The sequence below is a fragment of the Panthera uncia genome (assembly GCF_023721935.1).
Source record: "Panthera uncia isolate 11264 chromosome C1 unlocalized genomic scaffold, Puncia_PCG_1.0 HiC_scaffold_4, whole genome shotgun sequence".
Lineage (NCBI taxonomy): Eukaryota > Metazoa > Chordata > Mammalia > Carnivora > Felidae > Panthera > Panthera uncia.
Genome location: NW_026057585.1, coordinates 90,765,114 through 90,777,899, shown reverse-complemented (window position 1 = coordinate 90,777,899; position 12,786 = coordinate 90,765,114). Strand labels below are relative to the sequence as shown.

The following is a 12,786-nucleotide window of genomic DNA, read 5'->3' as shown; positions in this document are numbered from 1 at the left end:
GAAAGGGAAGCTCTTTCCCCCCGGACTGCCCGCCGCCAGATGTAAGCCAGAGGCCGCCTGCTCCCATGCGGAGACACGGGAGTCCTGACGCCCCAGGCCCGGTCACACCAAACGAAGCCCGGACATCTCTCAGTCACACAAAACGCCTCGTTTTCATTTTTGCTTAAGGCTGTACTTGCCACCAAGAGTCCTCACACGGGACCTGAGTCACAACTGGGACATTCTCCCATTCTAAAGTGTTATCAGGAATCTGTCCTGAACATCACAGAAGCATTTCAACGTAAACACCCTGGCAAAAAGATAGACCCTTCCAAGACCTGATCTCCGGAATCACCAAGAGGCCTGTGGGGAGGTCCCCGCGGGCACAGAGGCTGCCCCAGGCCTTCCCTGCGGGGCACCGGCAACTCTTACCTGTCTGGTTAGGCTGCCTCCGAGGTTCATGGTGCCAGAGCCCGACTTGTTGGTCTGCAGCCACAGCATCACTGTGGAGGTCAGCTTGTAATGGGCGGTGCGACCACTGGATTTCTCCTGCAGGACGAGACGGACATCAGGACCCTAGATGCGACCCTGAGCTGAGGAGAGCCCGAAGCGGCCCCTGAACTCAGGGCCATTCTACATTCGAACGTGTCCCTCCCACCACCCTGTGCCACGAGCACATGACCTTCTTAGAAAATCCCAGCTGGCTTCTAAAGGGACTGAGTCTACAACCACGTGCACTCAGTTCTTTGGGATCTTTAGCACCAGGGACTACTGCAATCTTGACTTCTCTCTATAGAACTAAGTGGCTTTGGGGCGCGTTTAGGAGTGAACAGGGCTTGAACAGGGCTTCACATATCACAGCATCCCCCCCACTTCAAGAAACTTCTGCCGGGAGGTGGCGGGGGAAGGGCCATACCTGCACTTCCACCACGTGGATGGAGTCCCAGCAGCCCTTGATCTTCTTTGATCCGTCTCCAGCCTTCTTTATGAGGATCACTCCAGCAAAACCATGATCCAGATCCCAGAGGTAGACTGATGAGACGCCGCCTTCAAAATACCTGCCGGAAACAGGCCCACGTGCCCATTAGATGTTAAGCCCGTCAAATTACAGATCATCAGCCCAGGGGTTCATTTGGCAAAGCTTCATCTGAAGCTCTGTCTGGAACTGAGGACCCTCCCTCCCTGCGGTGCTTTCCAGGGCTGACTCTTCACATGTCCTGAGCACCTGTGCTTGGGGGAGGGGGTCCCAAAAGGAACAGGGGCTTAGGAGTCCTAAAGTTGAACTGGAGTGTGAGCTCTGCCATACTAACTCTGTGGTCTTTGGCAAGCTTACTAAACTTCTCCGGGCTTCTGGTTCTTTCCAGATGAAGGATCCAGCAAAGTGTGTGATGTGGAATGGACGCACAATGGGGGTCATCACCAGAGTAATCGTTACTGTTCGACATCCCTTTCAGGACGGCTATTTCACAGGGGGATCAGGAGAAAAAAACAGCAGAGCCCCACCCCCACCCCCCACCCCGAGCTCCCTCCTCAGGTCTGAGTTGGTGTGGAAAATCTCCTAACTAAGAACAAATGCAAGAAGGGAAGAGGACGACATCAGGCTGGGGTCCCAAATCCAGGAGACCCAGAGCGACAGCGTGGCAGAACCGGGCGGCCGGGGGCACAGCGGGTCACCAGCCGCTGTGCGGTGAGTACCCGCGTCCCAGCACGCTCTTTATCAGCCCGCTGCTAGAGCACATTCTTTACCGGGACGTCTGTGGCCTCTCTGACCCCAATTAACCTCGGCATCCACGGTGTGGCAGGCACACTCTGGGGCTCGCTGGGAGGGCCAGCAGCACATGTGCGGCGCTGAGCACAGGCTTGGGGGGCACAGGGGCCTGGGCCCCGGCCCCCCCATCACCAGCTGTGGTCACACATTACCCACCCGCCAACTCTTTATAAAGTGTTACCAGGTACCGACAGTCTGAACTGGGCCTTAGTTTCATTATAAAATGGGAACAGTAATACCTACTTTATAGGACTGGTAAGAGACAAAAAAACGAAACAAAAAAACCCAAAAAAAACCCCACGGGAAAGTAAAAAATCTGACCAAAGATGATTATTGATTTTAATAACAAAAATAAGTACTAAAAATAAACACGTTTGTGAATTCTCAACAAAGCTGTTACATGACAAAAATATACACGGTTAATACTAATATTTAGAGAATGTGGGTGAAAGGGACACTAGAGTTCTTTGTACTTTTGGGGGGGGGGGTAATTTTCATCTGAAACGATTTCAAACTAAAACGTTTTGGTGCCAAGGTCAGCAGGCGACTCACGCGAGTGTAACAATCGGAGCAAGGAAACAGCCTTTCCTCACGAGAACGAGTCTCCTACCTTTGAGCTGCAGGATGCTGTGGTCCTAACCCACAGCGGGCCCACCGGGTGCCCAAGGGGTGCGGACGAGGTCTGCAACCCTCACACCTCCCTGCGGGGATTCCTCGGGCAGAGGGGGCAGCCCGCCGCTGCCATCACATCCCATCCCTGCTTCTCGTTCCCCGCAGGATGCGCTGTGATTAAGCCGTCAGATGAAATTCACACCCCCAGTTGCCCTGGGCCAGGGCTAACCACACGGTCAAGCCAAGGAGGGCGGGAAGGGGCTGGCTCCAGGCGAGTGCAACACAGAGCACAGATACACCTGGGTGGGTGGGGGTGGAGGGCAGAGCTCAGAGGCCTCCTAGGCGACCTCCAAGAAATCCACACTCAGGGACCCCACTCAGGAAGTGGGTCCTTGTCTTGCTCCTACTCTGTCCACACTCCACTCTCTGGGGGTGGGGGGTGGTAATGAGATGTATTCCTGTCTAGGACCTGTGGCCCCACCTCTCTTCCTGGAGATCCAGCGGTCTCTAGAACAGGGCCCCCACAGTGCTCGGGTGAGCTCCAACCAGGGGCTTGGGAAGCCTTTCTGGCCCGTTCTCCTGGGCTCTGGTGGCTCCTGCAGCGTGAACGTTCATCAGGAGGCACACCAGCACACTAGGGAAGAAGAGCCCCGCCAAGCCCAGTCCTGCTGGGGACGGAGGGCAGGGTTCTAACGCACGGCTTCCCCTCCGGTCTGCTTGTGGGGAGCACGGCCCCACATCAAAAGGGAAGAAACAACAGCTCTAAAAACTGTGGCTTTTCTTCGCTGGCAAAAAGGAGGGGCCGATAATCCCTTCTGAAGGCTTGATGCCCACAGTCATTCTCACCCTTCTGCCTCTCGTGGCTCGTGGCCCTGGTCTCCATGACCAGACGGCGGCGGTGGTCTTGTCCAGGCTGTGCGCCCTCTGTGCCCTAGCGTACTGGGGAAAGCGGGCCAGGCAGCCCTGGAAGGGAACCAGGAGAGACCCTGGTGGTTTCACAGCCCTGGTCACCACGTAGAGACCACCTCCACAGCACCAAGCAGCCTACAGTCGATTCCCCTCGGTCCTGTCCCTTGGACTTGTTTTCTTCCAGAAACCAAAACCTCTACATTCATGTTTCATACGGTGGAACTGGCCGTTTCCACCCCAACGTCCCGCCCGGTGGCCTGGCTCCCACTCTGGGCAGCCTCTCCCCGGGATCCTCAGCCTCCTCTCTGGGCCACACTGACCTGGACAAAGTTTCAAGTCGGAGACAAACGAGGTAAAAACACAAACACAACTCTGACTCCTATGTGGGTTGCTATTCCTTTCTCCAAAATTAAAAACTTCACTGCAAGAACAGTTACAAAACAAGGAAATTTAAAAATTAGCCCACAATACCATATATCAACTTATCCCATAAATCTGATTTTTCCAAATCCCCTTCCAGTCCTTGTCCGGGTGCGTAATTTTTATTTAACGAAAAGCACAGCAACGGTACTGCGTTGAGCTCGGCCTTTTCGCCTGGCACAGGATCGCCAGCACTTTTCCAGAGGGCCCCATGATCTCTCACTGTTTTTAACAGCCCAGGTACTAGTCCATTGGGCAGCATCCTAACTTACAGTCGATTTGACTTGTAATAAAGCGATGGCAGCAGGGTCGGAGGCGACGCCGTTGACCTCACTTTGAATCTGTTCCCTCTCCCATCGGGGTGTTCCTCATCGGGGTGAGGCAGGCGTGCTGAAACCCGGCCTCTGCAGGCATATGGCCCCAACACACAGCAAGTCAACAACGGGCCTGCATTCCATTCACCAAAAGGCATCTCCGGGGACTGGGGAGCCAGCAAGTCCCAACCTGATGCTCCAAGACAAAGGGAGCAGAGGACTGAGTGATCAGAAGGGCCGTTTCGGAATCTCCCAGAAACACCAGCCTCCCCGACAAGTGCCGTCAAGGACCGCGGTGAGCAGGTTGGTGGCGGGGTGACTGCGGGGCATGCAGACAGCCCCCCATTACGTGGTTTACAGCTTGGCTCTGCGAGTGAAGCATTAATTAAACAGGGACCTCAACAAGTTTTTGAAAATTTATTCTTACCTACTGTACTTTGATCATAATGACATGAAACAGGAAAAAAATAATTTTTATGTGGTTCACATTTATGAGTTTTTACATAAAGGCTTTTGTGGGTATTTTAAGAATGTGCTAAAATGTTGTCTGAAACCACATAAAGCCATCTGAGGAGTCGCCCGCCAGAACTAACAGCACACACATGGAAGCACTTTAACTGGCCTTTGTATATTTAATGAGTCAAATAGTATTAATATTGTTTAAATGCGAACATGCCATTTCAGTAAGGTGGCTCTACCATCGCCAGCGACCCGCTCTTGGGCCTCGCACGTCAATGTGAATGAATGATCCAATGTGCCGGGACCGAGAGCAGGCCAGCGCTTGATCATTTCTAAAGCCCCAGCCCTCCAGGGAGGGAGGGAGGACGGGCCCCATACCAACTGCCACGACACCGCTGTGTGAGCTCGAGAGGCAAGGCCCAGAGTTCCTGCGGTGGGCTCTCTGGTCAAGTGGGCAGCTCAGAGAACTTTATTTATCTAAAAAAAATGTGTTTTTAATTTCTTTGTTTATTTAGAGCATGCACAAACAGAGAAGAGGCAGAGAGAAGGAGAGACAGAATCCCCAGCAGACCCCGTGCCGTCAGTGCAGAGCCCGACACAGGGCTCAAACTCACAAACTGGGAGATCAGGACCTGAGCTGAGATCAACAGGCAGGTGCTTAACCGACCGTGCCACCAAGGTGCCCCCAAGCTCTGAGAACTTTAAAACATGAAGGCCTGAAGACGAGAGCAGAGGCTTTTCTTGGTCCTGAAACCCACATAGACTCAGGTGAAGGGGATGAATGATGTCTTAGCTGGGGACAACACAGGGACACTCTGCAGGGGAACTGGGGAGAAGCCACCCTGGAAAGTCTTGAACCATGAGGCAGCGGTGCCCCTGAAAGCTCCAGGGACACCCGCAGTGGGGAAATGACAAGCTGGAATCAAACTGTGCTGGTGTCCACTGAAAAGCAAACCCCTTCCACCATCCACCACAGGGCTCCGTGGTCTCAGTGGCTCCCAAGACTTTCCCAGTAAGGGTGAATGCTTCCTTCCCTTAAAAAAAAAAAAAAAAAAAAAAAAAAAAAAAAATTTAAATTTATTTGTTTAAATTATCACTTTCTCAAAGTAAACCCTACCTCCAACGTGGGGCTCAAACCCACAACCCCAAGATCAAGAGTCACGTGCCCTACCAACTGAGCCAGCCAGGGGTCCGAAGGGTGAACATTTCCTAAGGCAATGGAACTGCAGAGAATTCGGACAGCTAGGTCTAAGATGGGGCCACCGTGCACCGGCTCCCTAAGTCCGGTCCTCTGAAAACCAGTACCTGAGCACAACAGGCAGATCCAGGTTTCATAAAGTCCAGAAGATCGGGGCACCACGGGCCACCTCCGCCACTAGAGGAGCTGGGGGTAAGCAGCCAGCCCAGCAGGTGGGCTCACATTTATCCGCACAGTCAATTACAATTAAGCATCATCTGCTCAAGTTTACTCCCTATCACCAGCTACATCCCTGAACCTGGACCAACTAAAAGCCCGACTCCTCAGAGCTCAGTATCAGTCCTCCCTGCAAATGACTCTTGCACTCGAATCACGTCATAGTCATGGGTACAGATTCAGAGTCCGTAACTCTCCAACCACAGGACTTCTGGGTGGAGGCGTAGCGGACAGAAGAGGGAAAACATAATTCTTCACATACTTCACACTCAAAATGACCTACTTCACAAAAGCTGAAGAAAAGAAAACATCTCAGCTCCTGAAGCTTCACGGAGTGTGTGCGGCCGAGCTGTGCATGGAGACCCAGCATGGAAACTTGTTCCGGGAATCTGAGCTCTAAGTATGAATTACCCAATCCCCAGTCTTGGCCAGTGCTGGGCTGCAAATGTAACAGGAAAGACGGGACTGGAGTGGATGGGACCTCGTCGGCTTTCACTCCTTCCTTTCAAATTGCCCCCGGGGAGAAGAGCCGGATCCACGCTTCTAATACAGAGGCCCCGGCAGGTAATGAGTCACACGCCACGACCCTCCCAGCAGAACGGCATCCAGGACAGACCTGCTGGGAGCGGGCCCTTGTTGGCCTCACTCGGATGTGCTCTTTTTGCTCTACGTGGCCGGGGGGCTGCAGCAGACGCGGCCCTCTGGCAGTGCGATGTCATGTTTGACGTGGAGGCCCAGGCCATCACCCCCAAGGTCAGAGAAGCTGGGGGCATCATAAGGCCCCTAGATGCTAGAGTGTGAGGGGCCTCCTTCTGCAGTTGGCTTCATTAAATAAGCCAGGAGAAGGCAAGGAATATTTATTTGGCACCAAGGTGGTGCAAAGACTGTTTTCCCATTTCCAAAATGAGGCAGCTGGATCACAGACTCACCAGGGTCTTATCCGGCTCGGCTGCCCAGGATTTGGTGGCTGCATCAGCGCCCGTATGAGGTACACTCTGAGCACCACAGTGCACATTACTAACACCTTAATCAAGTTGGTCAAGATTCTGCTTGCACGCCTCCAGTGACAGAGAACTCACTACTTTTACCAAAGCCATCATTTTCATTTTGGACAGTCTGACTAGTTCTCACAGGGCTAGAGTGAAAACTTCCACCCACTGCCCACCAGAACCACACAAAATAAGAACTTAATGCTCTTCCCTCCAGTAATCCTTTTAAATATCTAAAAATAGCTTACGTAAACCCCAAGACTCCTCCGCTGTGACCTTCCCGTTATCTTATTCCTCCTAAGACGTGAATTTAAGCCCCGGCCCCTTGCTTATCCCCTTCGGTAAGGGTCCGAGAACAGACGTCAGCACCCTGCGTTGACCAACGTATGGCGGAGCCCAGCACAGCTCTGGGGGCAGAGGCAGCTTCTCCATTCGGGAGCCCAGGAGTGAGGCAGCTTTCCTGGCCACCACGCCGCACTCATGATGACACATACGAGCTCGTGCTCATCCCTCCCGGAATGTGTTTCCTTACGCACTGTCATAAAATTGTCTCCCGTGTCCTGTATTTTTGAGACCTTGGTGCACTGGGCCTGAGAATCCACTTTCCACTCATATCTGTTCTACTTAATCTCAAAGACATGGCTTCACCACCTCAGTGTATCTGTGGGGCTTTGGAGCCTGCTGTCTGTCGTCCGTATCCCATCCGAGCCACCCTTCCCGGAGGTCTCTGCATGTGGGAATACACACAGAGGTAGGGTGCAATCAGGGGAGTATAGGACCAAGTTCCAAACTGAGGGAATGAGCTCTCCCAACCAGCTCTAGAGAGTCCTGGCGGCTGGGGTGACCCTTCTGTGGAGAAAGTGATGGTCGACTTGGAAGGACGCACGTGGTCTGGACGCTTCTTCCGAGTTGGGGGTCAGAAGTATCTAGGTGGGAATTCCCACGGGCTCCGATCCGACTGGAGATGAAGGGGCCATCAGGATGGAGAGGGAGGGACAGAGGGGATAGATGATGTGTGCAGGCCGAGATGCCAGGCAAAGGGTTCACACTGTATAGAAATGTTTACTGTCAGTCCAATGAAAACAAGGGGAATCCTTCTGGTATTCTGTCTGAAGCCAGAAAGGCTGTCCCTTAAAATGTCCCCAACTGTTAAGATTCTAGGAGATTCTTCCTTCCCTACTCTGTGCCCTTGTGTCTCGGCCGTGGTCTGTGGTGCTTCTGGGATCTCCCTGCATAGCAGCAGTTAAGACTTGGGGGGACACTCTTCACCGTGACTGGCACTTGGTCACGACAGTAACAAGGAGGTCATGTGGGTGCTTGTTCAGATGGAAACCCTCAGGCTCGCTGACTGACTTCATGGCAAAGACAGGGAGAAGGAAACCCAGAGGCAGAGCCATTTCACTAGCGGCTCAAGTTTGGCCCCAGAACAGTACCTTCTTGTTTCCTCCCAGCCGGAAAAAAGAAACTAAAATTCCCAGCTACCAGCAGCAGTTTGTTTTTCTGATCATCCTTAAACATCCTTACAACGTAAGAAGGCACCTGGTACCCACAGGTGGGAACAATTCAATTCCACTCCAGGAAAAAAGAAAAATCTCCAATTTGCTTGGAGAGGCATCTAAAACTGGGCCTCCTTCCTTGCAGTGCAGACCAACGTTCCTCTCTCGTTGGCTCCAAACTGGCCACCACCGAGAGGTGAAGAGTCCTCCCCGTCCAACAGAAGGACGTGGGTGCTGCCCGACGGCTACGGCATCTGCAAAGCCCACAGAGAGCCACAGAACAGGCTGACAGCCACAACCACGAGGGTCTGGGAAATGCGGGCTCCCCCGCCCGGCCCCGGCCCCTGGCGTACCAGCCTCCATTCGGATGCATCCACGAAACCACCGGGCAGGGGGGGGCTGTTCGTCTCCCTGAGGCTCCTTCTCTCTGGGCTGAGAAGGGAAGATCTCCCTCCTCCTAACCTTGGCCTGCTCTCAACTGCACTCAAAGCAACGTCCTGTTTGCTCTGTGAGCACAGTCCCGTACCCACTTCCCTGGGGGCTGGAGCTGGCTCTGCACAAAATGGAGAAAGGCCGGCCCTTGGGTCAGGCTGGCAGACCCGCGGCTGAGACCCCACTGCCCCCGCGGGTGTGTGGAGACCAGCCGTTCCCACCGCGGTCTGCCGAACGTGTCTGAGTCTGCCCGTGGACACGGCACAGGTATTCTGTGGAAATGCCTTCCAGGGCACACAGGTGCAACAATCCCCTGAGCAAACATACCGATCGGCTTAGGCACGTGTGACTTTAACGCCAGTTGCATTTTGAAACGCACATCTGGACCACGGCCGCAGCCCTTTACAGCCTCTTTACAAGGTTTTTAATTTTTTTTTTTTTTTTTTACTTACAGAGACACGACGAAGGTCTCTCTAGAAACAAGGGTGCCGCCCACAGGGGCGGCAGATCTGGCTCTGGGATCTGACCCAGCCGTCCACGCTCGGCGCCACAGTGACTGTCTTCGGGCTCTCTGGAACCCCGCAACAATCCTGGCCGTCTGGAGTCACAGAGCCATCACAGTCATCAAGGGCTGCCATTGTGGGGAACCCATTCTGTGTCAAGGGCTTTGCGTATGTTATTTTACAGTTAAGAAAACCGAAACCCAGAGAGTGAAAGAAACACGCCCAAGCCACAGGGCTGAGAAGAGGGCCGCTGGGACCCGACCTTGGGTCTGGCTGGCCCCGTGTAGAAGGGGCACCGTGGCAGTGCAGGCGGGCAGCGGGGCTCAGGGGCCCTGGCTCAACCCGTGAGGTTGAATTTGGCTCAGATGAACACACACAAGCACACCACCACCACCGTATACCACGCTGGTCTGGGAAAAGAAAGCAGGAGACGACGGTGCATGGCCTGGCGGCTGGGGCCCACCACACTGGGAATTCTGGAAAGAAGAGAAGGATCCTCCACCTTAATAAGGCAGCTAGGGTCTGCTGGCTGAGCCTTTGTTAAGACCACCCACTCTTCATTCGTGCACAAAGCAGCTTCCCAGAAAAGATGGGTCTACCAGGAGTCCGGGAGGCAGCTCAGCCAGGAGCACAGCTTGATCACTGAGGGGAGCTGGTCCTTCCTTCCCGATGGGGGTCTTCACCCCAAGACGTGCAAGTGCGTGATCTAAGCGTGACCGTGTGACATATGCTTGCCAGAAGCCAAGATTTCTGGAGGAATCAGAGTCGCCGATGCTGATTCGGGGGACTGTGTTTATAAACAAACTTCTTTTTTGCACACGCCTGCTTTCCATTTGACTTTCCTCCATTTTCTTGGTAAAATTTATTTTTACAGAGACAGAAAGAGAGTGCACACATGGGTGAGGGGTGAGGGGTGAGGGGTGGGGGGTGGGGGGTGGGGGGGAGGGAGAGAGAGAAAGAGAGAAAGAGAGAAAGAGAGAGAGAATCCCAAGGAGGCTCTGCACTGTCAGTGCAGAGCCTGATGTGGGGCTTGATCTCAGGAACCATGAGATCATGACCTGAACAGAAATCAAGAGTCAGACACTTAACTGACTGAGCCACCCGGGTGCCCCTCTTTGACCTTTTAGCAGATGAAACTCAGACGGCATGCCAGGGCAGCCAAACCCTGAGCTGCGGCCTTAGGATGGCGGGTGGCTCACTCCCACCAGCCGCCTCCAGGCTGGGGGCGGCTTGCAGGCTGGTCTAGACTCTCTCTTCAGGGGCTCCGGAAGCCGCAGCAGACAGTGTCCGTGTCAGAGTGGCGGCCACGGGACAGCTGAACCTCGCGCTGTGGGGGCAGGACGCGGACCAGCTCCGCTCCCCCGGAAGGCAGACAGGCCTCTCTCTCGGCCCGTCTCCCTAGCCAATTAAAACGGCACGACTGAGGGGGGCCCGGGTTTCCCCACTAACTGCTCCCAGAGCTTGCACACAAGCCCAAGGCTGCGGCAGTCCGGGTCCCGCAGCAGGCAGGGCGGGTTCCCAGAGGCCCTCCGTACGCGTGGCTGAAGACACAAATAATACATGTGAAAACCCAAGTACTGATTACACTGCCGACAAGTGGAAAGCCAGACACAAACCCTGTCCTCGCCCGCAGTCCCTGGAGCGCGGCCTGCAGCTTGGTGCAGGGACAGAAAGCTTTACGCATCGTGAGCCGTTCAGACCTATCTGACCAAATGGCCCAGGTCTCATCAAGCTCCAGAACTTTCTGAATTATCTCCCCACCACTTCACACTCCAGAGACTGAAGGTAATGGCCAGCTGTTTCTGGGAAGGCACTGGGTGACCTTAAAGCTACAGATTTTACCCGGCCAGACTGAGGGACGAGTAGTTGGGACCCAGTAGCCAGACTAAGGGAAGTCTGGGGTGGGATCTTTCCACTCAGGCCTCTCCAATTCAGCCTCCAAATCGCTTATGGAGAGTTTCTGAGGATGCACTTCAGAGCTGGCCTATGTTCCCCTGGGACCCTCCAGACCCTTCCTGGTGCACCGAGAATGACACCCAAAGCCCATGCCTGACAAGGGCCTGGGTACCTCTCACTACTGCTCATACCCTGCTCCAGCCTCCACTCAAGTGACCCCACAGCCCAGGAACCACAGCCCGAGTGACTCCCACTGCTCAGAGCACTGGCTCACCCCCCTTGCCCCTGCCAGGCTCCACGGCTGAGCCCTCCACCCTGCCCCTGCCAGGCTCCACGGCTGAGCCCGGGCTCTCCACGACCACCCGAGGTTGTGATTCACTAAGAGGCTCACGGGACTCAGCACAGAGTCTTCCTCCCCTCCAGGAGCTATTCCAGTGGAAGGAGACAGGGCAGAAGCAGCCGAAGGGAAGGCACGAGGGGGAGGACCTGAGGAAACCAGACACAAGCGCGCAAGAGCTCGTGACTCCTCTTTGGGGTCAGACAGGACGTGCTCCATTCCTCCAGCAATGAGTTGTGTGAGGTGCTGTCTACAGGGACGCTCATCAGACCCGGTGACCAGGATTTTTATGGGTAGAGTGCTCCCTACCCAGCACACACAAAATTCCAGGCTCCCAGAGCGAAGCAGGAGTTCAGCATAAACCACAGGGTTTGTGCAGAGAGTTTAAGCAACACACGCCATTCTTATCAGGGAATGGTGGGGACCCTCCCTGAAAACCAAGCTCCTGGACGCCAGCCAAGGGCGAGCCTTACAAGGACAGAAGTACCACACCGGCTACTCTCCTGCGCAAGGGCAAACCCACTATCATCAACGCACGCTCGTACCCCCCTATCTAAAGTCAGGCTCTTTTGCTCTCCTGCCTCCACACCTGGGTTTGGTCCTTCACATCACTCAGCAAATTGTGCAAGCACTTTGTTCCCTTCCTCGGGGTGCACCTGCACCTCTTCAACTTCTGTTAAAATGTGAGTCCCGTGTTCGGGGTGCCTGAGTGGCTCAGCCGGTTAAGCGGCCGGCTCTTGATTTCGGCTCAGGTCATGATCCCAGGGTTGTGGGATCAAGCCCCACATCGGGTTCCAGGCTGAACATAGAGTCTGCCTGGGATTTTCTCTCTCCACCCATCCCCCCCTTGGCCCCTCTCCACCACTTGTGCTCTCTCTCTCTCTAAAATGATAATAATAAAGCCCTGGGTGGCTCAGTCGGTTGAGCGTCCGACTTCGGCTCAGGTCATGATCTCACAGTCTGTGAGTTTGAGCCTCGCGTCGGGCTCTGTGCTGACAGCTCAGAGCCTGGAACCTGTTTCAGATTCTGGGTCTCCCTCTCTCTCTGCCCCTCCCCCGCTCATGCACGCGCTTGCGCGGTCTCTCTCTCAAAAATAAACAAACATAAAAAAAATTAAAAAAAAAAAAAAAATGGTATGGGGCGCCTGGGTGGCGCAGTCGGTTAAGCGTCCGACTTCAGCCAGGTCACGATCTCGCGGTCCGTGAGTTCGAGCCCCGCGCCAGGCTCCAAGCCATCAGCCCAGAGCCTGACGCGGGGC

The 12,786-nt window shown here is 54.5% G+C and overlaps 1 protein-coding gene across 4 annotated transcripts in view; it reads right to left on the bottom strand.

Annotated features, from left to right (window-relative positions):
* The window catches only part of CAPZB (capping actin protein of muscle Z-line subunit beta), a 135,027-nt gene that overhangs the window by 15,569 nt on the left and 106,672 nt on the right, over positions 1-12,786 (bottom strand). For all 4 annotated transcript variants that reach the window (XM_049617942.1, XM_049617941.1, XM_049617944.1 and 1 more), the window contains exons 5-6: positions 896-1,037; positions 412-528 (exon numbers count right to left, since the gene is read on the bottom strand). In XM_049617942.1, coding sequence (XP_049473899.1) covers positions 412-528; positions 896-1,037 — 259 coding nt within the window. The remainder of the gene's footprint in view (positions 1-411; positions 529-895; positions 1,038-12,786) is intronic.